General features: G+C 39.9%; 1 protein-coding gene across 1 annotated transcript in view; it reads right to left on the bottom strand.

The window, feature by feature from the left end:
• Positions 1–12,210: 12,210 nt before the first annotated feature.
• The window catches only part of C4H1orf87 (chromosome 4 C1orf87 homolog), a 59,226-nt gene continuing 46,076 nt past the window's right edge, over positions 12,211–25,360 (bottom strand). Inside the window, exons 11-12 of the mRNA XM_031969014.1 lie at positions 19,276–19,483; positions 12,211–12,496 (exon numbers count right to left, since the gene is read on the bottom strand). Of these exons, the coding sequence (XP_031824874.1) occupies positions 12,336–12,496; positions 19,276–19,483 (369 nt within the window). The 3' untranslated portion in view covers positions 12,211–12,335. The remainder of the gene's footprint in view (positions 12,497–19,275; positions 19,484–25,360) is intronic.

The following is a 25,360-nucleotide window of genomic DNA, read 5'->3' as shown; positions in this document are numbered from 1 at the left end:
AAAGAAAAAGAGGAAGATATAAGCTTAGAGCTTAGAAGAGACATATGTTCCTTCCATATATGGAGGAAGCAGCTGCTTTTGCCTTAGACTCAAAAACCTCAAGAATCTCTGTCCCCAACTTCTCACATCCCTAATTCTTGAGGTTATCATCATCATCATAGGCATTTCCCTATTTGTCCTTTATTAACATTAAAATATTTTGCTATTGGAAAATCATAGATGTGTAGTTGGAAGAGACCTTATATGTAATTAAGTCCACCACTTCATTTTACTGACAGGAAATTAGAAATGAGGGGTGTTTTGTTTGGCTCTAGAGGGTAGATCCAGATCAATGGGAAGAAGTTTCAAAGAAATGGATTTAGGCTTGATGTTGGGAAATCACTTCCTCTCAGTAAGAGCTGTCCAAGGTGGAATTGGCTGACTTGGCAGGGAGTGGGTACTTTCTTCCTGTTTAGAGGTTTTCAGACAGAGGCTGGGGGAGCCCTCATTGGATATGTTACAGAGGGGATGCCTTTGCTTATGAGTTGAACTAAATGGCTACTGGGATCCCTTCCAGATTCAATGATTCTGTGAAACTGAAGCTAAGAGGAGTGTCCAAGGTTATATAGTAAGAGATGGATACATGATTTGAACTTGGGCTTCTAATTCTAAACTCCAATAGACCAAACTGATTGAATGATAAAATGTTATCATTAATAATAAAAACAAGGAAATCCTTAAACACTTTCCTTATAAGAATTTTCTGAGATTAATAGTACAAAATACTATGTTTTATACTTCACTTGTCCAAGGTTCCTTGCTATGAGTCTGGAAACCTAATAAATCAATAACAATATTTGAGAAATTGAGAATTTATTGAGAGGAAAGGTAATTTAGGAACCAAAGGAAATAAGGTTTTATTTATATTTGATAAAAAATATCTACATTTATTTTATTTATATTCATTCCAATATCTTGGCCAAGAAAATCCCAAACAGGGTCATGAAAAATCAGACACAACTAAAAACATTGAACAATTGTTGTGTCAGGTACTGGGATAAACACTTTAGAAATATCTCATTGGGTTATTAAGCACCTAGCCTGTGCCAGGAACTGTTCTAAGTGGTGGGAATACAAGTACAAAGAATAAAACCATCCTTTTTCCTAGGACCTTACATTCTAAGTACAAGTACATACATATATACGGTATTAATACAAAGTTAATAAATACAAATTTATATAACAAGCAATGAACTACAAAGTGGTTTGAGAGAGAGGCCACTGGGAGAACAGGATAGATTTCCTGTAAAAGATACTTTTTTTTTTCTTTTCTTTATCAAAGATTTTTATTTTAAAAACATATGAGTGGACAATTCTTCAACATTAGCCCTTGCAAAATCTTGTGTTCCAATTTCCCCTCCCTTCCCTCACACACTCCCCTAGATATCAAGTAGCCCAATATATGTTAAATATGGTAGAATATATATATTAAATCTAAGGAATGCTGACATATTTAATTATTGTGCTGTAGAAGACAAATCAAATCAAAACAGTAAAAAAAAGTAAAATAAAATGCAAGCAAACAACAAAAAGAGTGAGAATGCTATATTGTTCTCACAGTCCTCTCTCTGAGTGTAGATGACTCTCTTCATCATTGAACAATCGGAATTGGTTTGAATCATCTCATTGTTGAAGAGAGCCACGTCCATGAGAACTGATCATCATATAATCTTGTTGCCGTGTATAATGATCTCCTGGTCCTGCTCATTTCACTCAGCATCATGTAAGTCTCTCTAGGCCTCTCTGTATTCATCCTGCTGGTCATTTCTTATAGAACAATAATATTCCATAACATTCATATACCACAATTTACCCAACCATTCTCCAATTGATGGGCATCCATTCATTTTCCAGTTTCTAGCCACCACAAAAAGGGCTGCCACAAATATTTTGGCACATACAGGGCCCTTTCCCTTCTTTAGTATCTCTTTGGGGTATAAGCCCAGTTGTAACACTGCTGGATTAAAGAGTATGCACAGATTGATAACTTTTTGGGCATAATTCCAGATTGCTCTCCAGAATGGTTGGATTCGTTCACAACTTCACCAACAATGTATCAGTGTCCCAGTTTTCCTGCATCCCCTGAAACATTCATCATCATCTTGTCTTATCATCTTAGCCAATCTAACAGGTGTGTGTGGTATCTCAGAGTTGGTCTTAATTTGCATTTCTCTGATCAATAGTGATTTGGAACACTCTAAAAGACACTTCTAAAGGAAAATAGAGATTCTAGGCAGAGGTGAAGAGGGACTGCATTTCAACAGACATGGTGTATGGTACATATGCATAGACACTGGAGAAGGATTGGTTGCTGCATGTGAGAAACATAAAGAAGACCAGTTTGACTGGATTTCATGGAGAAGGAAGGAAGGAAGGAAGGATAGAAGGAAAGGAGAAAAGTAATATTTCTATAATTTGTCACATCATAGTATCAGGAACTATGCTAAGTGTTTTAATTATATTTTAAGTATTTATGTTATACTATGTAATAACATATACATAAGTATATATAATATGCATGTATTTAATACACACACATACATATATATGTATACATACACACAATTTCATTTGATTCTTGCAACAACATTAGGGAGTAGATGCTATTATCATCCCAATTTTATAAGCAGGGAAACTGAGGCCAGCATCAGTTAAGTGACTTTCCCAGGATCACACAGATAGGAAATGTCTGAAGTTATATTTGGATCCAAGTCCTGCTAGCTACAGGTTCAGCACTCTTTTCTATGGAAATAAAGAAGAAAAATAACTGGGATCCAAGTGGAGTAGGGCTAATAAAGCTAAATCAGCAGAGAAGTTTATCTTTGAGACAGCAGGGAACCATTAGAGTTGGTTCAATAGGTTGACATGGTTAGATTTGTTCTTCAAAGAAAATCATTTCTGGATCCCTTTTACAACATTATCACCATATTATGCCCACTAACTATAGATGGCCCCCAAGGCTCTGCTCTGGGCCCACTTCTAAGCACTCTTTACACTTTCTCTTTTGATTGTTTCATCAGTTCCCATCTTTCTATGAAGATGGATTCCAGACCTATAGATTTAGCCTTGGCTTCTCTCCTGAAGATCCAGTCCTACATCATTAGTTGCCCTTTAGACATTTCCAGATAAATAGAATGGAGACAAATCAGAGTCAAGATGTCCTAAACAGAACTAATTAACTTATCACTAATCACCATCACAAAAAACAAAACAAAACAAAACGCCTTAACTATCTTTTTTATTCTTATTGAGGGCACCATCATTTTCCTCCACACTCAGGCTCATCATTTTCCTCCACACCCAGGCTCACAATCCCAGAGACTTGCACCCAGTCTTCCCTCTCCCTAATCCCTTTTTCCAATTACTTGCTAAGTAGTCCTTATGGTCACTCCATATTTTCCAAGTCTGTCCTCTTCTTTCCACTCACACAGCCTCCTTACCTCACCCCCTCATCACATCTCTTTTGGATCATTGCAATGGACTCCTGTTTGCTCTCCCTGCCTCAAACCCCTTCCCACTCCAGAACATCCTTTGATATTGGTGCCCAGTGGTTTTCCTTAGGTATAAATCTAACTGATAAACTCTGAGGAATCTGTCTTGTCTCCAAGATCAAATGCAAACTCCCTTGGTAGGCGTTGACTGTCCTCCACAGGCTCTCTTTTTAGCTTATTACATATAACTTTCCTTCACAATATCATTGAGCAAACAAATTTTCTTCCCAATCCTATACCTGGAATGCTCATCTTCCTTATCTCCACTTTGAGAATCCATATGACCCAGGCTGGCCCTACTTTCTATATAAGTCATCCTGATCCCTCCACCTATTTGGGTCTTCTCCCCCAAATTATCCTTCTCTATTTTAAAATGGCAGATGATTCAGTGGGTAGGTTGCAAAACCTGGAGTCACAAGGATTCATCTTTCTGAGTTTAAATCTGACCCCTGATACTTACTAACTGGGTAAGTCACTTAATCATATTTGCCTCGGTTTCCTCACAAAATGAGCTAGAGAAGGAAATGGCAAACAATTCCAGCATCTTTGTCAAGAAAACTTCAATAACAGCAATCAATTTTAAATATACTCAAATAAATAAGTACAGGTTTTCCCCCTAGATAGAATATAAGCTTCTTGAGGGCAGTGACTTGTTTCTATTTTGTCTTCATAAGTTCAGCAATGGGTACAGTGTCTAGCATAGGGGTCCTCAAACTTTTTAAATAGGGGGCCAGTTCACTGTCCCTCAGACTGTTGGAGGGCCAGACTATAGTAAAAACAAAAACTTTGTTTTGTGGGCCTTTAAATAAAGAAACTTCATAGCCCTGGGTGAGGGGGATAAACGTTCTCAGCTGCCGCATCTGGCCCGCGGGCCGTAGTTTGAGGATCCCTGGACGCTAGCACATAGAAGGAGTTTAATAAATGATTAATGAATGATGGGTAAATGAATGAAGTAGGACTAAGAGAGGCCTGGATAGAGGGAATATAAAGAATGCCAAAAATAATAGTTAATATGTTTTACTCATTTCAACTTGCTAAGATCTGCTGAAATCAGAATTAATCTCAGACCCTAATTCATTCTTCTAGATGTAATAACCATCTACGGTTTAGTCCCAATAATTTGGTTCTTGCTATGACATTGCCCAGGGGGCAATATTCACTTTTGTTCAAGTGATTAAAAAGCTGAATTAAAAAGTAGAATTAAATGATTTTTTTAAAATTACTAATTAAAAACTAGAAGAATTAGATTTGTTAGATTGACCCTAGAAGGTGGACATAGCAAGGAAAACACTTTAGCTTGATGTCAGGGGAAAAAACCACAAAACTTTTTCATAATTAGTTACCCACAAATGGAATGACCACTTGGGATAGAGTTTAAGTTTTTATTTTATTATTTGAATTTTGATTTATGATTATTTTAAGTTCTTATAGCAAAGACACAATGACAATAGGTTGGACCTGTCATTCTCTGTAGTCTAAGTTCAGTTTCTGGTTTTGATCTTTACTGTCTGGATTACTTAGGAGGCAGTGATACAGTGGATAGAGCAATGGACCATAGAGTCAGGAAAAGCTGAGTTTAAATTGAATCTCAAATGCTTAACTGACTGGACATATCACTTAACTTCCTTAAAGTGCAATTTCCTCATCTGCAAAATGGAGATCATAACAGAACTTACCTTCCAGGTTGTTGAGGATCAAATGATATAATAATTATAAAGTACTTATATAGTACTATATAAATATAAATATTTATCACTTTTATTATTGTTGCTATTGTAGTTGTTACATTTAACACTTTTTTCTTTTCTTTTTTTTTTAACCTTTTAGAGGTTCTATTATGATCTCCATTTTACAGACAAGAAAACTGAGGCTCAGAAAAGTTCAATGACTTGTTCAAGATACACAACTAGGAATCATGAATCAGGATTGGAACTCAACTCTCAATATAATGGGTTCTAGCTGATTTAGTCGACAGGGAGAGGAGGAAGCTCAGGATCTTGAGGGAGAGAACCTAGATTAAAATACTGGCTACCCACTACAAAACATGAGCCTCATTTTCCTCATCTATAAAATGCCACATTGGACTAAATGATCCCCAAAGCCCTGCCAGCTCCCATGTCAGCACCCTTGTAGCTGAAAATGTAAGGACATGTCAGCCAGCATTCATTTGCCTTCCATGGGGAGCTCGGTATCCCAGAAAATTCATGAAGGGGGTTGGGGGAGGAAAATTGCCCCAGGCTAGAGACTGGTACAAAGCCCACTGCTGTCCCTCAGATAAGCCTCAAGAGCCCTTTGTCAGAGCTCAGTCTGTCTGTGAATGTATTCAGGATCCATTCCCAGCCTCACCATCTGCTAGTGACTACATTACCATCTGACCATTCACCTTGCCCCTCAACCCCTTTCCCCGGAAGTAGCTGTTGTGGAGTCTACCCATTGTCTAGCTGGATATATGGAGTCAGGGAAGACCCTTGACCTAGGATAAGGAGTAAGAAGCTATGAGGAGGGAGTGGGGGGGACATAAACACCTTCCACTAAAGGGAAGGGATTTGCCTCATAGTGTGAGGAAAACAAAACTCAGAAGAGGAATCCGGAGAGTGAGAGCAGTTGGTCCAACTGAAGCCATATTGTGCCCCAGGCGTCCCGATCGCTGCTCCAATAATATTGATGCTTGTGTTTGGAAACTCTTCCTCCAAGGCTTTCCCCTCCCCAATTAGCTCTAGCTAACTGCTGCCTTGCATCCCAATGCTGCTTTCCCACATTCAAACCTCCCCAACCAACTGGGAGAGCCACTGAACAGATCCTGTGTGCTAATGAACTGTCCCCTCACTCTTGGACCCCGCCACTCCATTGGTTGCTAAGAGAATGGGGAACCACAGCTGAGAGATGTTTGGAAGAAGAAAAAAAGAAGTGGAGGTTTGTTTGCCCAGCATTCCTGTTCTTTCTCCAAAGAAAACTCCATGCAGTTTTTGATCCCAAGTACAAATTTGGGCTCCATGATTCTTCTTCTTTCAAGGTTCTTGGGAAATTCCTTTCTCGAATCACCAAGCATGGGGTAAATCTGTCCATTGGCACCCACCAAGTACTCAGTCAATCAATCAACACGCATTAATTACAACAATGTTTTCAATACTACACTGGACATCAGGGATAGACAAAGGATGAAATAATCCCTGCTCACAAGGGATTGCCATTCTCGGCTCCTGGGAGAGTGAGATCTGAGGTAGGAGCAAGCAGGGTCATGGAACAGTATTTACCCTATAAAGAGCCTAGAAGAGGGGTGGATGAGGAGAATTTCCTAAGGGGGAAAAAAAACCTGTCAGGGAAAAACTATATGATCCAGACATGGGATTCCAGGTAAATTGAAAGTAGTGGCAGGGAGAAAGATGGGAAAGCAGAGAGGAAAACAGCAAGAATGCATGTAGAAAATTGACCCCTTGGCTTTTGGACACAAGGTAGCATAGTGGGAAGAGCACTGTTCTTGGGGTCTAAAGACTCTTGACAACTTACACTGTTGAGTCATTAATGCTAACAGTTCATTTTTATAGGGCTTTAATAAAAGCATTTGACATGAGAATGTCATTGATCTTCATAAAACTGCATCAGGTGCATCCTACAGTGATTACCATGCCGATTTTAAAGTTGGGTAAATGGAAGCTTGGATAATGTGGTTGTGGTCCCATAGCTATTGTCATTTCCCCCATTTACCGATGAAGGAATCAAGGCCGAGAGAAATTTAATGATTTGTTCATCACTACGTAACTGGTGTAACATTCACCAATCAGTCAACCAACATTTTCAGCCCACTATTGTCCCCCAAATAAATCTCAAGAGCCCTTTGTTAGAGCTCAGTTTATTAGTGAGCTTATGTTGTAGGTGCTGAGCCATGAGACACAGTTATAAATTTGAAAAATATGAAATGGTTCTAACTCTCAAAAAGTGTCCATATTACTGGACAGATTCATAGAAAGTAGATGCTGGATATGTACAAAATACTGCAAATAGAACATGATCTGGAGGGTTAGTATGAATGGCTGGAGAATCATGGTTGGCTTCCTGTAGGAGATGAAGCCAGAGATAAGCCCTGACAGGAGTCAAGGAGGCAAGAAGAATGAGCTTTCTAAGCATGAGAAACAAGCTAGACAAAGGCCTGGAGACTGGAGATGAGATGGTATGTACAGGGAAAAGTGAGTACATTAGAATTACTGGACTGTAGCACCCATAGAAGCAACACTTAGTCTAACATCTCTAGGATTCAAATTTGCCATTTGAAAAATGAGCTTCTTGGACTGAATTGCCTGACTTTCCATCCAGCTCCAACTATGATTCTAGGGTGCTATGTCCTGGATTCAAATCTCATCTCAAGGCACTTAGTAGATGGCCAATCCTGGACAAATCACTTAATCTTTTGAGTGAGTCTTGCTCAGGTAATCATCTGCCTCAGTGGAGAGATTTTCTAATCTCTCCCTATTGCATTTAAATAACTTTATCTTTTCCATGGAAAACAAGAGAAGATAATGGTGGGTTTTTTTTGTTTGTTTGTTTTGTTTTTTTGTTTGTTTGTTTTTTTTTGTGTGTGTAATACCAGATTTGGCTGATATCTTGATTAGTTTATTAAATTGTAATAGGCTCCTGTGCCACTTAAAATCATTATAAAAGATAAATTTCTGGGATAGAAGAACAGGAGAAAAATCTTATAAAGTGTGAGTGACATAAGGAAAAAAAGAGATTAATAATTTTAAAATGAAGACATAATAGACCTTTTTTCCCTAGTTTTATGACCTGATTTTATATGCCTGATTGGAGGGAGTCCTAAAAATCAACCCACATCTGCAAAATTCCTAGAGGTTTCCAAAGCATACAAGTATGAGTTAGGCAGCAAAAGAATTATCCCCATTAAACTGATAATGAAACTTGAGGCCCAGAGACATTAAGTATCTCAAAGGAACACACAGTTAGCAAGCAACCAAGCTTGGATTCAAAGTCTGGTTTATAGTTTCATAAACAGAGCTGGAAAGATCTTCAGAAACTTACTATTTCAACTCTTTCTACAGATGATGCCATTGAGATCCAGAAAGACAAAGCAATTTGAACAAAGTCACATGCCAATAAATGGATTTTGAACCCAGATCCTCTTACCCCAAATTTTGAGTCTTTCCCACTGTACCACATGGATTCCTAATGGTTCTTTCCCCCAGCTATTTCATAAAAGATGTCTGGCTTGTATTGTTCTAAAATATGCAATACCATCACCTCTGTTACCCATCATTTATAGAATGTTTCTGGGTCACAAAAGATTTTCACACCCATAACTCTTTATCTCATAAAACCACTGAGAAGCAGGCAGGGCTAGTGTTCTTGTCTCCATTTTACAGATGAGAAAATTAAACCTTGAAGTGCATAAGGGACTTGGCTATGGTCACATAGCAGGTAAATAAAAGATCTGGGACTCAGATGGAGCTGTTCAAGGGCAAAGACTAGGATTGTTTCTTAATGACCATAATACAACACAACTAGGCTCTCATCAGCTAATCAGATGGAACTTTAGTGTGGTCTCTTCCACCTCAGGTGGGTGGGTATCTTCTGTAAATGGTGTTCCATGATAATCCATCCCACTCTGGAGAGCTTTGAAGGCAACCAGTCCTGAGCTGAGAGAAAAGCATTCATAAATGGGCTCTTGAATGAAATCACACCATACACCAGGGATAATGATTTAGCAAGTGTTTATTCATGTTTCATAGCAACTATAAAACATCATGAGATACTGGACATGCCCAGTGATACTCAGAAAGGAAAATGACAAAGTGACAAAGAAAAAAACAAAGGATTTTTGGAGAAAAGCCCTTATTTAATTAATAGCTTGACTCCATAGACATCAATGATTATTAGAAACCTACAATGTGGCCAAAATTTTAGATAATAGCAGACCCTTTCTTCTTCTTATTGAAGTAGAGTTTTCAAATCTTGTTTTTTTTTTTCTGAAAGTTAAACTAACATTAGAATGCTCACTACAATCTATTAAAATCAATTCTATTTAATATGTTCTAAATAACTCATAAAATTCATCAGAATTGTAGTTATAACTGGAAAGGACCTCAGAGGTGAGGTGAGGTAATCCAAACATTTCAAAAGGTGAGAGCTTAATCTCTAGACTGGTCCAAGATCATCCAGGTTATAAGCATCAGATTTAAACTGAATTCAGAATCATCTACCACAGTTACCAATACAGTCCCTCATATAGTAATGTTTTAAAGTATTTGCTGAATGAGTGAGGAAATAAATGAGTGATAGAATCAATATTAAGATAATAGGCAGAAGTGGGAAGATGACAACATCCCCATGTCACCTCCTTCTTACTTCATAGTAACAGATAACAAGATTTTACCACTCGTAAGAACTCTTTGACCTTAAATGTCTTGCTCCCCGGAGATTTGCCCAGTGTAACTGGCAACTTGGAAATCAGTAAGGACACACAAAACTTTTGTTTTCTTTTATCTGGGTGGTGTAGTAAACAGGAAGATAACTTCCATTCTCAGCTGGACCTTGGACTTCCATATTGTCATCTGCAAAATGAGGGGATGGGATTGGATGGTCTTCAAGGCCCAGTTCTAAATTTCATGATCATTCAAATCCCTTTAAATGCACTCAGAAATCAAGGTGATAGAGACAGTGGACATAGTAGGTACTAAATAGATTTTGGGGGCTGTGGGACATGGTAAAATATGAGGTATTTATTAGTATTATTCCTAATATGCTTAATATGAAGTTAGATCTTTCCATCTTTGGGTCAATTTCTTTAGTCCCCCTAGCTTCAGCTACTCTGCAAATAATAGGTAATCCATTTTTTATTGGGGGGGGGCGGTTATAGGACTAATTTGCATTAGTAGTAATAAAATATTTCTCTTAAATTCTCTCATTTAAATTTTGTCACAACCCAGTGAGTAGCTCTAGGCCATTGTTATTCCAGTTTTACAGGTAAGGAAAGGAAGGGCCATCCCACTGGCAAATTGTTGTGGCTGAATTAGAAAGTGGATCTATATACACTAAAGCATTGTAATTATCCAGTGAAATCATATCTATTTGTCCATCTCAAGCACACTTATTTTTCCACAAACTTGATAGAGTTGGACTGGGCTGGGGAGTTGGGTTGCATTAGAATAAATCGATCAGCCAATCAGCATTTATTAAGTACCTACTGTGTACCAGATTCTTTGATTGGTTCTAGAAAATAGCACAAGTCCCCTACAGAATCACAGATTGTCAGAATTGGAAGACACCTTAAAATGCTTTTTCAAGAACTGTTTCTCTCAGATAACTATACTTTTCTGAAGGAAGTAGTCCCTGTTTTATAGGCTGAGCTCTCTAAAGCACTTCTCTCTGTCACTATCTCATATTATGGAGATGCTATGGTCCCTATAATATAATTTGATCCATGGTAATGAGAAGTGAATGTCATAACCAGATATTTTGTGTGGAGTACCTCAGCTAGGTCAAGAGATTCCTCAAGAGGGCAAGAGCCCTGAGAACCCTCACTAAATACAAGGCTCGAATGAATCCTAGAACAAGAGATGAAGAAAAGATCTCCATCAATGCTCTCCTGACCATGACAGGTATAGTTCTTGGGCTTTCAAGCTTACAGAGCATATCATTGCATTGGAGTCACCCAACAACCCTGTGAAGTAGGGAACTACAAGGGTTATCATGGTTACCAAGATTATCATGGTCATTTTATAAATGAGAAAACTGATCCTAACAAAGGTTTAATAACTTGCCCACACTCACATAGTTATGTGTGACTTATATCCTGTCCTTAAGAGGATAGTTTACAGAAAAAAAAAAAAAAAGAGAACATGGAATATTAGAACAGAAATGGACCCTAGAATACAAATGTTAGAACACAGAGCCTTCATTTCATGATAGAGCTGGAAGGAAACTTGGGATAAAGTAATCCCCAGTCAGCATTTTATTAAGCACCTACTGTGTGTCAAGTTCTTTGCATGATTCTGGAAAATTGCATCGAGTCCTCTACAGAATCACAGATTGTCAAAACTGGAAGAGACCTTAGAATGTTAGGACATAGAACATACAGGCTTAGAACATGGCATGTTAGAACTTCATTGGACCTTATAACATAGATTTTTAGAGGGAAAAGAAACCTTAAGACACAAAATGTTAAAAATGGACTGTTCGTTAGAATATGGATTTCCAGAACACAGAACAGAGAATGTTAGAGCTGGAAGGGAAGTTAAAAAATAGAAATGTTAGAATTTGAAGGGAGCTCTCAACAATGAATGACAGAACTAGGAGTGGTCTTAGCACATAGAACATCAGAGCTGGGAGGGAGCTTAGAACAGAAAACATTAGAACCTTAGAAAAGGAAATGTTAATTATATCATATAATTTTAGATCATAGAATATCAGAGCATAGAACAAGGTCTACTTGAATAATAGCTGGAGAGCACCTTAAAAGATCATCTAGTCTACATCCCCTCTCCCCATTTACAGAAAAGGAAACTGAGACCCAGAGGTCTCAGGTCACACAATGAGAAAATGGATGGACTGGTTGGTGACAGTCTTGATTCGATTCTCACCCAATCAAATAAAGCCTCCCCACCTTCATGTCATTCGGTAAAAGGGGGTCGATCTGAGCCACGAAGGCCATAAGAGGCCCGCCCAGGATGCCTACGCCGGCCGCATCTCCTTGGGAAGGCTTCGTCTCTCCCTTCCTCAGACTGAGGAAAGCGTGTTCCTGGGTACAAGAGGGGAGACACAGCAAACAAACACCCATTAGCACCATCTGGGCACAGCTCACAGCTCCTTTAGGTACTGCAGAGCCGGTTCCAAGAGAAGGTTCTCTCCCCGTCGGAACCTCCGGGCCGCCTGATCAATTTTCAGAGGGCTGAGAGCGAGGTTGTAAATGAGATTGTAGTTGTGCATGAGGCGCTTGGCTCGTTCCTTCTCCAGCATACCTGTGTTTGGGAGCAGGGAGGGAGAAGGGACAGAGATGGGGAGGAGAAAGACAGAGAGATACAGAGATAGAGAGACAGAAAGATAGAAAAAGACACAGAGAGAGACAAAAACAGAGACACAGAGAGAAAGTGAGACAGAGACAGAGAAGCAGAGACAAAGATACAGAGACAGAGACACAGAGACAAAGACAGGCAGAGAGAGACAGAGAGACAGGCAGAAAGGAAGAGAGAGAGAGACAAGTAGATACAAAGGGGAACAGAATGAAAGAGAGATATAGAGAACAGAACAAAAAAGAACCAAAAAAAAAGGAATTGAAAAGATGGAGAATCAAAGACAGACAGACAAAACAAACATATAAACATAGGAAGAAAGAGGGAAAGAGAAAGATACACAAAGGAGGCAGATAGAGATGGAGAAATAGAGGAAGAGAGAAAACATTTAGTTCTAACACTACCCTCTTCATCATGTCTTACATATAAGAAGGTTCATAAATGGCTATTGGGTTGGATGGATTTCCAGCAGAGGATTCACAGGAGGAGCTTCCAAAGAGCTACGGCCTGGACAAAAGCTAATCCTGAGCTGTGGGTACCTTGCCTCCAGAGGGTCCTCTGGGCTCTCCCACAAAGTCCATTGGCTGAGTGTGGCCAGCACAGAACTCCAGGCCAAATTCAAGGCAATACTTTGTGTAGTCAGGAAAACTTCCTGAAGGAGTTCTAGAGAAGGCTGGGGCGTTCACCCCAGGGCCGCTGATTCCGGCTCTTGCTGCCAAAAGGCATAGATTCGTGGAATGCTAGAGCAGGATGAGACTTGAGATTATTCAGTCCACAGCCTTTTTTCTACTTATAAGAAAACTGAGACCCATTTCTCCGAGGTCATGTACAAGGAATTAAATCCTAGTCTTTTCTCATCCAGGGTACTATGTTTAACTAATATTCCGTTGCTAAGCTTCTTTTATTCGTCTTTGGCCTCCCATAGCATCCCATTCCTGGTGTATTTTGCTTTCTGTGAGGCCTCTTTTCTTCCTTCTTAGATCATAAGCTCCCTGAGAATTCAACTACTCAATGGATAAGACATGAGGGATAGACTCAAAGTCCCTTCTGGATGTGAGATGCTGGAATTATGGGTAACTGAGGAAAAAGTCTTGTTATTCTGTCTACCTTCTCCATCACTCTAGACATAAAAAGCACTTACAATGGATTTCATAAATGAATCCATTTGTATTTTGTCCTCTCCTCTTCACATGTGCCTAAAACATTGTGTTTAGTATTCCCTAATCTGTGCCTTATCAAACTCTAGAATAATATAAACATATTTAATTAACACTTTAATGTTTGCAAATGCATGGCACATATAGTCTTATTTGATCCTCTCACCAGCCCTTTAAGATGAGTGTTGTTATTTTATAGACTGAAGTCCCAAGACTTCCCCAGTGTAGTCAATGGCAAGATTCAACCCCAGGTTATGGGATCATAGATTTGGAGGTGGAAGGAAGTTCCAGAAATCACCTAGAATCTCAGGCTGTAAGAAGATGAGTGACTTACTTAGTTTAATGCAATAAGTATTCGAGACAGGATTCAAAATTAAATCTATTTGATATCAGGCCAGTCCAGTGCTCTATCATTCAGTTGTGAGCATTTTTCATTACATCCAGACCTGGCCCCACTATAGCTCAACCCATTGTAAACAATTTTTTATCTCATACCCTCAGTTTACTCTAATGTTCTAGGTTTGATTTTCCAAGATTCTCTCATTTTGCTCAAACTTTCGGTGTTACAAAATCTCCACCAGTAGAGACATTCTGCGTTCTAAGGTCTCTTTCTATATTCTAGTATTCTACTTTCTGATTTCCTTCCAGATTTCTATTCTATCACTTTGCTTCGCTGTAACATTTTACGATTCATGGACTCTGCCACTGCTGACATTCTCTACTCTTAACATTCTATGTATTGATCCTTCTTGCACTGTTCTAAGGTTTTTCCAATCCCTGACCTTCTATGTTCTAAGGTTCCTCCCAGCTCTAAAATTCCCTGTTCTAAGATCTTTCCTATTGCCACGCTATATTCCAATGTTCCTTGCAACTCTGACAACTTCTCTTTTAAGATTTTCCCAAGCTCTGGCATTCTATATCCTTAGGACCCTTCCAATCCTCACATTATTTGTTCTGGGATCCCTTCCCTCACTGACATTCTACATTCTAATATTCCATCTCTTAAGGTCCCTTCTAGCTTTAACATTTTATCTCCCAATGCACACAACATCTTGGACATTTTATGTCTTAAGATCGCTTCGAGTTCTGACAGTCTACACTCTAATAGCCTATATTCCGAGTTTCTTTACAGCTGTGGCATTCTGTGTTCTGTGATTTAAAGAGCTTCCAAACTTTACAGCTAGGAAATTCATCCTGATGTCAAACTAAAAATGCCATCAGCTGAAATGTGTGCCCAGTCCAATCTATCATGTCATTAGTGGACTCCCCAAACAGCTGCTCACTGCAATCCTTCACTCTCTCATCATGTGGTAAAGTCCATCTTCTTCTGCTCCGGTCCTTCCCCCACTCCCTCAACGAAAGCACACAAACTCACGGGCAAAAAGCTGGGAGGACTTTCTATGTATCCCCCAGAGAGTCAGCCGTGGCAACAAACCCATTACCTCCTCAAAGGAAGGAACAATCTCTTGGCCCAATATCATTTACTTCCCTTGGATTTTTGCGTCATCGTTCACATCCATCCTTTGGCCCTTCCATGCACTGTGTGTGTCATCCCAATGTACTTGCACAGAGGAGATCCCAAATAAATATTTGGACAGTGAGCAGCCTTTATCTCGTCTCCTGCATGCCCAGAAACCTTTTCTGGAACCTTAGAGGATATGGCTATTTGCAAGAAGAAGACATAGAATAGTCTGGTCCTTACCCTCCATTTGCTAGCTGCATGACCTCTGCCCTATGACTTCCCTTCCTCATTCATAAACACAAGATAGTTGGACACAATGAACTCTAAGGCCACTTCTAGCTTCAACAATCTTAAGTGCTAGGATCCCTCCAAGCTCTAAAAGTCTAGGTTCTAAGAACTCTTTAACTCTAACACTGTGAAACCTTTTCTGGCTCGGGACTCCATGATATTATGTTCTACAGCACCTTCCAGGAACAACATCTTATGTGCTAAAACCTTTCCCAGCTCCAACATTCTATGCTCTTAGGTTCTTCCTGCCTCTGACATTCTATGTTCTAAAATCTTTTCCAGTTCTAACATTCTTTGTTTAAAGACTCTCTCCAGCACTAATGTGTGTTTTAAGGTATCTTTAAGCTCTGAAACTCTCTGTTCCAAGTTCCTTTCCAGATCTGTCATTTTATGCATAAGGTCATGTCCATTCTTATTATAAGATTCTCTGTTTTAATGTCCATTCTAGCTCTAGGTTCTAAGATTTTTAAGTTCCAGAGTCCTTCCCCTCACCATTTTAAGTTCCAAAGTCTTTTCATAGCTCTAATATGATATACTATAAGGTTCTTCCCAGCTCTAACATTATTTCTTCAGGTCCCTTCCACTTTCCAAGGCTTTTCCAGATTTATACTATGTTCTAATGTTCCTTCTAAATCGACTGTTCCAAGCCTAGAGGTTCCAAGATCCCTTGCAGCACTAGCTCTCTAAACCCTGCTCCTGTTTTCCAGCATTCTGGAGTCTGTAGCCACGTTGTGATTCTGTAACACAGGTCCTCCTTCTGCTGTGAGCCCGTGGATGCTTCCTGAGAGTTTGTGGCCAATGAGTCAGCCAACACGCTGACCTCGGTCAATCCTCATTTTTCATTAAAAGTTGCCTCAGACATTCCCATCTCTTGCTGACCTATTCTTTGGCTGTAGCAGCTCTACACATTTCATGGAAACGGGGAAAACAGACATAAATAATGAAGAGGTCATGGGGAAAACATTTCAAATCTGCCCTTCTAATTTATTTACATCCATCATCTACCGAGGTCAGTAAAACTCCATAGAGAACTTATTTCTTCAGAAACTCCACAAGAATGGGGCCCAAGCTTGGGGAGAAAGAGATCAGGGGCTGAGGCAATGGCCACCATCAGTCATTGAATTTTGAGGGTTTTTCATTTTTTTTCAATGTGTCTCACGTTCATGCTGGAAAGGAGACAATCCTGGACTCAAGAGACAAGAGAGTGGGCTCAAATGCTGGCTTGCTCATTGACTATCTGTAATGGAATAAATATGTGACTTCTCTAGGCCTCAGTTTTCTATCTTTCAGATTGGAAGAATATTTGCATGACTTCACAGAGCTGTGGCAATGGTCTCTTATAATTCTTACTATTCTCTTTGCATTTCCCAAGCTTCCTCACTTCAACCCTGGATCGTTTTGGCAGTACCATGAGCTTGAGAAGGAAATTCAGAGATTATTCAATAGCAGCCTAGATTATGAACACTACCTAGAACTTTTCCTCATAAAATGGGCATCCAGACCCTGCTAAAATACCGCCAATGATTTGGTATTGGAAACCTATTGCAAATTCACCTAACTTAATGAAGAAGATATCCCTTCTTAGATTCTGGGGAAATCTGCTCCTTTTCAACTTTATGGCTTAAAGTTCTATTCTACTGGGTCAGGCAAGAGAGATCTAAAGCCTTCTCTCCCTCCCAATTCCTGACATCTCTACTTGTAATGCTCTTCTTCCTCATATTCTCCCCCTAGCTTCCCTGACTTCCTTCAAATCAGTCAAAATATTACCTTCTATATGAAGCTTTTCCTAAATTCTCTCAATACTAGAGCCTTCCTCTTGGAAATACTTTTCCATGTCTACCCTCTGCATCTTGTTTTATATAAAAGTTTGAGGGTGGTTTCCTCCATTAGACTGGGAGCTCTTTGAGAGCATATATGTATGTATATATAACATATGTGTATATATGTACGCAAACACATATATATTATTAGATTAAATACATTTATGCATACCTTTATATATAGAATTAAATGTATGTCTACTTTCTAAATACACAAATGTATTTGTATATGTATGTACACATCCATACAAGTACATATAACATATATAAGTATATACATACACGTACAAGTGTGAATATGTATATTATATAATTTTATATATGTATTCATTTACAAATATATCTACATATATGTTCATACATTTAAGTGCGTGCGTGTGTGTGTGTGTGTGTGTAAGACAAAGGTAGTTAGGGACAGAATTAAGATTAGAAAACACCAAGGTTTCCTAAGGCCCAGGCCAGGGTGATTCATAAAGATATACTGAGGCACTGGGTAAAATATCTTGCTGAAACTATATACTATACTATATACTGTATATATTATAATGTCTATACCATTTCCATCATCTAAAACTCCTCAGAAATCCATCAAAATGGATGGTGAAATGTGGACCTGAATGCGAGCCTATGCTATATTTTATATATGGCCATAGTCACTAAAAATGTTTATTAGGGGTAGGAATTAAAGAGGGACACACTAGATAGATCTCAACCATCTCTCCACTCATATTCTTCTCCAGTCTTAGAATTCTGAGCTCACCACTCAGCAGAAACCACTCTCTTATCACTCAACCATGACATTGGAATTGTTGAATCAAATGAACCCTTCTCAGACCTCATGATGCTTAACCTTTCTGTAGCATGCAACGCTTCTGTCATGCTGGCATTCTGCCCACTAACTCGCCCTTGGCTTCTCTCCATGTTCTCTGACCATCTGAGACTACTCCTTGGTCTCCCAGAACATTCTATGTTCTAAAATTCTGTATTGTACCTTGAATATTATGTTCCATGTTCCCACATCCTATGAGCATCCTTCTTGTTGTCCTGGTCCCTTCCAGCTTGAGCATTCTATGTTCTATGTTCTAACATTCTAGGTTCTAGGTTCCAACATTCTATGACCAATCCCAGAATTCTCCAGCTAGAACATTTTGTGTTCTATATTCTAATATTCTATGACCACTTTTAGAATTTTGTATTCTTGCTTGAACATTTCACGTTCTATGTTCTCACACTGTATTATAAGACATATCCCGCATCTAATACTCTCCATTGTAAGATCTTTATCACCTCCAAGACTCTGTTCTGCAGCCCCTGAAGAGCTGTAATCTCTGCTCATTCTCAGTTCTGCTCATTCCATATTTTCTTATGGCTCTTTCTACTGGAACATTGTTTTCTGGACTGGAGATGACTATATGAAACACGGCTTTCAACGCCTGAACCTCAGCTCGAGCTTGGGACTCTCGTAATGACTCTATTTCGGTACAGATTGCCATTACCATGGCATTTATTTTCATGGAATTTAATTTCCTCCCTCGCATTTGATTAAGGGCTTGTTCTTTTCAAAACACTCCTACATCTGAATAAAGAGAAGCGGCCAGATGGTACAGTGGGCAGAGTGCTGGATTTGGAATCAGAAAAACTTGAGCTGAGTGCTAATCCTCCGTCAGACACCTCCCAACTGGGTGACCCTGAACAAGTCACTTAATCTCACTTTGTTTTTCCACTTCTATAATGGGCAGAATTTTAGTACCTGCCTCCCAGGGCTGTTGTGAGAATCAGCAGATACAACCTACATATGAAGATCCGCAAACATTAAAGTGCTACAGAAATGCTCAATAATATCATAAATAAATTATAATAAGTTAATAATGAATAGTATGACAAACAAAAAACAAAATGAATAATGATCAATCTCTCCCCATTTCTGAGCCTGCCGGATGTCATCAAGGAAGGGGCCTGACTGCCCAAGGGTGGGAGGATTTGTTTCAAGCAGTTTTTCACCTGTCTTGTTCACATCACACATGTAGAGGGCATTTTCTAGCTTTCGGAACCGGTCCATCCACGTCTCCCTCTGGGCCTCATCGTTCTCCAGCTGGCTCAAAGATGGCTGGGACACTGGTCGGATCTTCCTGCTGGCCTGGCTTTCTCCCGAGGCCCTTGTCTCCGAAGCAAGGTTTGCGGGGAGTGGCTCCCCATCTTCTGGGTGTTTCTACCAACAAAAAACAAACAGTTTTATGACAATAAGATTGCAACCCAGACAATCCCAAGGTTCCTTGGCAGGAGAACGGGCCACCCAGACAGCAGCAACTGGGAGAAGTTTATGTTTCTCCAAACCAGGGAGGCCACGTTTCAAATCCTCAGCTCTGCAGGATGAAGCCTGCCAACTCCTGCTGGATATGAATGGTTCTGATGAAGGATTTTTAAATTAAATTAAACAGGGCAGGGCACCATCCTGTCTTTAGCTCAGTCTCAGTGGGGTTTTTGTTGGGGAGTCAGACAAAGTCATTCTGGAAATGGGGAAGTCTGCAGCCCGGGCTCCAGGGATCACTTCCCTGAGATCTTCCTGGTTTTAGGCTAATGTGGTCCAAAGAGGGGGACTATGTCGAGTGGAAGGCTTAGCATGAGGCCTAAAGGGTGACCAGTGGCCAAATGACCTTGGCTCCAAGGTGCCCACAAGTATACTCTCCTCTCATTGTCTAAATTCTTCCCTCCCTCCACTCACAGGTAACTTCAGGCATAAGACACATTGTGCTTTCTGGCCTGAACTTGGAAATCATCACCTCATTCTTAGCATCCTCTTTCCAAGATGTTTCCCAATCATCCCTTTGTGCACACTCCCTATGAGCATTCAGTTATGGGATCAGAGATTTGACCCTGGGAATGACGGGCAGCCTCCTGGTCTAACACTCATTTATATATGGGGAAACTGAGGCCCAGAGTTTGGAGGGTACTTACCCAAAACCCCTCCTTCTGCAGAAAACCTTCCCCTTAACTCTAGTGTCTCCCTTCTCTTAGTTCCTATTTATCCCGTATATTGCTTATTTGTACAGATGTATTTGTTCATTTTCTCCCCATTAGACTCTATGCTTCCTGAGAATAGGGAATGTGCCTCTTTTTGTATCCTGAGTCTTTACTGCAATTAGTGGCACATAGTAGATAATTAATTTCTTTTAATTGACCGACACAAGTAGATACAGAACAAGGATTCAAACTCAGATCCTTTGTTCTTTTCCCCCCATAGTCCTCCTCATGCCCTTTAGATACAGAGAGCTCTCAGAGTGCCCTAACCCATGCTTGTTGCCCCCTGATAGTCCTGCCCTCGGCCAATATATGTCTCCTCTATTTTGACTTCATCCTTGAAGTCAAGGTTGGTTGGTGTTTTTGCTGTTCTTTGAATGTTCAGCATATGCTTATTGATTGACTGACATATTCCAAAATTGGAAAGATGATTCTGCAGGGAATCCAGTTCTTGAAATAAGTCATTGAATATAGGGTTAGGGATTAGTTTTCCAACAGAGTTCATATGGTGCTGAGGACTTATCTATTCAACCAGACCTTCTTACCCTTTGAACCTGCTTTTAAAAAAATCACATTTGTTTCCAAATCACTTTGTAATGTCACAATGATTTCAATATAACTTTGAAATGTTATGTATTTTATTTAATGTGCTTAAAAACACTATTCTGAGAAAGAAGGATACCTAAGTTTAACCAGGGAGGTCAACAATACACAAAAAAGTCAAGAATTATTATTCAAAGGAGAGACATTACTATGTAATGGAGAAAGTTGGATGGAATCATGGTTCTCGACTCAAATCTCTACTACTTTCTACCTAGAAGACACTGACAAACTAATTTTCCTTGTCTTAGACTTGGTTTCCTCTTCTATAAAATGAGGAGGTTGGGATAGATGGCATATAAGATCTCTTCCATTTCTAAATTCCATATCCTTGGAAATGAACTGAAGGAACTTGAACGTGTTAGCCTAAAGAAGAGACCACCACGGGGAACATACCAATTGTCTTCTTCATATGTTTGAAAAGTTGATACATGGGAGATTTGGACTCATTCTGGGGGCAGGATCTGTAAGACTATGATCCAGAGAGGTGAATTTGGGCTGAAAAAGAGGGGGAAAAACTTCCCAACTTCATAATGTGATGAGCTCCTTGTTAACAAGGATGTGTGATACTCAACAGCAAAGCAATTTTTCACAAAAGGCTAAGTGGGAAAAAAGTTAAAAATTAATGTTGCCAGTGGCAAAAATGGAGGCTGGTGTGAACTGTCAGTTGTGAATGCTTATGTTGTTATGATGGTGTTCCTTTTCTGGGGCTGACAGGCTCCAGCTGACGTCTTTGGGAAGCCCCAGGGCACTGCTGGAGCCCCACATGCCCATCCTTGGGGGATGCTCCTCTGCTCATGACTATCTAGGGCTCCCTACTCTGGCAGGCAGGCAGACAGGCAACATGCATTCGAGGGCTTATTAAATGCTAGACACAGGATACAAGGGGGAAAAAAAAGATAGTCTCTGTCCTCAAAGAGCTTACAAATCCTCATCTATAAAATGGAGGCTGTGGCTTAGAATCACTGAAACTATAGATGATTTCTCAGGTCTTGCCTGACTCAAGATCTTGCGATGTAAAACTAATAAAACCTAACATTTCCTATATTTCTGCAAAGTCAGTCACCTAGCCAGTTAACGAGAATTTCAAAAGTTGCACAGTTGTTTTCTCTCGTATTTTATTATTTGGGGCCCTATTTAGGGCTTTCTTGGCAAAGATACTGGAGCAGTTTGCCTTTCCTCCTCCAATTCATTTTACAGATGAAGAAATCGAGGCAAACAGAGTTAAGTAACTTGTCCAGGGTCACACAGCTAGTAAAAGTCTGAGGCCGGATTTGAATTCAGGAAGTCTTCCTGATTCTAAGCCTGGCTCTCAATCCACTGCATTCTCTATCTATCCCAAGCATTCTGCTGAGTCCTAGGATATAAAGAAAGGGAAAAACAGCCCCTGTCCTCAAAGAGCTCATACTGATAGGAAAGACAACAGGCAAATAACCAGTTACTTATCAAACACGTATTTCTCTATATATACATATATTCAGATTCATATTGTATATACATTCACTTATACACATACACCACACACATGCAAGATACATGTGTTTTACATATATGTATGTACACATACATGTATATACATGTATATGCAGAATATAGAATTATGTGTGCATATAAATATATACACATGCCTATATATTGTATTTATTTTTTAAAATTTTTTATTGTATCTCTATTTATATTTACATGGAAGGCAACTTCCAAGGGAAAACAATATTTTCTCCAATTTCTCCTGTTTATATCTCTAATGGATTGCGCATTGTCTTTTCCTTTAGATTTAAGGACAGACAGACACTATTTTTTGACTGTCTTTGCTAATCCTAGCCATATTTAGAACTTAGCCCGGTACTTGGTATATAGTAGGGGCTTATAGTTGACAGGCCAATGAGTTGATTTTTATATACCCTTTTTAAGGGTTTTAAAGAACTTTAAACTCATTTCTCATTTGATTTTTATTTCACAGTAACTCAGTGATATTTTGTATATGTGAAAAACGGAGACTTTGAGAGCTTAGGATTAATGTGTTATCCCCATTAGATTGTAAGTTCCTTGAGAGCATGGATTGGTTGAATGGGGAAACTGAGGCCTAGGAAGGATGCCTTACTTGCTTAACAGTTGCATAAGTAACATACAATATTATTCTTTTTAGCTCTAACTGGAAATATAAGGAATGATAGGTAGAAAGTGCCATGAATCAAAATTAGATTGCTTTCTGGGAAAACAAACAAGTCCCCACTCTAAACTTTAAAAAGTTGGAGTTATTCATAAGTGAGATGGGCCACCTTGGGAGGGAGTGGGTCTGAACCTCAGTGGGGGAATATAGTTAGTTTAAGAGTGATGTCAGAGAAAACTCCTAACTATTGTATGGAGGTGCAGTGGGTTATAGCAGAACGTGGTAGGTCTGGGTTTCAGTTTCCTCCTCTGCAAAAAGGGAAGATTAGAAGTCAGTAAATGTCTTTAAATGGAAACAGGAATTTCTCATCTGGTGTGTTAGCAGGGGAATTCACATTCAAGTAGAGACTGGACTAAGTGGAGTCCGGGGTCTCTTTCAATTCTAAAATTCTGTGATGCTAGAACTTTGGATCACTGAGGTTTCTTTGAGTTCCATATCCCTCAGACAGTGGAATGAATGCAGTCAGAGGACCTGGGAGAGCTACAGCAATGTATCTCTGCGTCTCTGGGCCACAGCATCATTTCAAATAGGAATTGTTTCTTTTCTTTTTTTGTCTATAGGATCCAATGCCAGGGCCTGGGCACTGTAATCCATGCCTGTCGACGGTTGATCTGTAAAATGAGGGGACTGATGTACAGCAAAGGGCCATGAAGCTCGAGGGCTCCCTTCCAGCTCTAGCTTAATCGTCAGTGATAAAAGGCCAAAGATCAGCCTCAGTTAAAGTTTTCTGGGTAGAGAGTGGGGAGGTCACCTGCCTCCACCCCTTCTCACCTTTTCTCCTTGTTTGAGAAAGGGAGACGATGACGGCCTGCCCACAATCCTCCCTTGTCAAAGAGACCGGAAAGGACAGAGGCAAGGGTTTTTCTTAGACTTACCGTTCCCTTCCAAAAACATTTGTTGTTGTTTGGGGATGGGGGAGAAAAACTGAAGGAGGGAGGAGAAAACTGAGAGACAGACACAGAGACAGAGACAGACAGATACAGTGAAATAAGACAGACATGGAGACAGAGACAGAGATAGACACAGAGAGACAGATAGATACAGAGAGACAAGACAGTGAGAGAGACAGAAAAGTAGACATAGAAGGAGAGACAAACAGAAACAGAAAGACAGACAGATACAGAGAGAGACAGAGACAAGACAAAGATACAGAGACAGAGATAGAAAGACAGAGACAGAGAGACAAGATAGACAAAGAAAGGGAAAGATAGACACAGAAAGAGATAGAGACAAACAGAGACAGAGAAAGATAAACACAGACAAGACACCAAGAGATAGTGACAGAGAGAAAGCACTGTCAAAATGGACACTACTTTTCTATAATATTTTACCATGTTTAATGTATGAAGAGAACTCCCATCACTTGCAGAGGAAAGATCTCATAATCTGGAGACATTAAGCAGGCCGGCCACACTCATCTGTTCTTTGCCTTCCTTTACATTCCTCACCCCAGGCCAAAGTAATTGCAGATATTAGAGGGGCCTGTAAATGCTGGCCCCAAACTGTGGTCCTTTATCAAAGGGCCCATTACGTCCTTAAGGTGACACGTGGGTGAAAAAGGTCTCTTTGCTGCTTGGGAAGATGGACTTCCGGTGTTAAAGGAGACCTCATAACCACTCTTTATTCTGACGGGAGTCTGTGTATTATTCATGCACTTCCACAGAGAGCGCACAGACTCCAAAGCTGGGGAATAGCCCAAATCCCTTGGGGGGAGGTGGCAGGGAGGGCTGAGAGGGGCTGGAACAGGTTGAGATTCCTCAGGGCAGTGAGCAAGGTAGTGACGAAGAGCCGTTACCTCTAAGTTACACCCAAGGGACTTAACCAGGAACTCTGCCCCATCTCTGATCCTGGCCTGCAAAGAGGGCGAGAATCTCTGCTGAATCTCTGCCTAATTCGGTCTGGCGGCAGAAGAGGAGTTTGGGATAGTACTAAAGCCTCAGGGCAGTGTGGTTTAATTTAAAGAAAACCCACTTGGCAGCATGAAATCCAGGCTCAGCCTGACTTCCTTGTTTCAGCTGCATGGTCTGGACACTTTAGTCTTTGGTGTCCTGACTCAAAATGTGGGCTCCCTTCTGAGCTTTACAGACTATTTCTATATAATGTTGGAAGAGGAAAAACACAGGACCACAAGGTGAAAAGTGTAGGTTCTAATTAATTTGAGGAAATGTCTTCTAATAGTGGTGGTGGTCCTAATGGAGATCATACTGTAGTAGTAGTAGTAGTAGTAGTAGTAGTAGTAGTAGTAGTAGCAGCAGAAGTAATAGTAGTAGTAGTAGTAATGGTAGTAGTAGTAGTAGT

This window comes from Sarcophilus harrisii, chromosome 4 (genome assembly GCF_902635505.1).
Source record: "Sarcophilus harrisii chromosome 4, mSarHar1.11, whole genome shotgun sequence".
NCBI classification, from domain to species: domain Eukaryota; kingdom Metazoa; phylum Chordata; class Mammalia; order Dasyuromorphia; family Dasyuridae; genus Sarcophilus; species Sarcophilus harrisii.
This window is presented reverse-complemented; position numbering and strand designations above follow the sequence as displayed.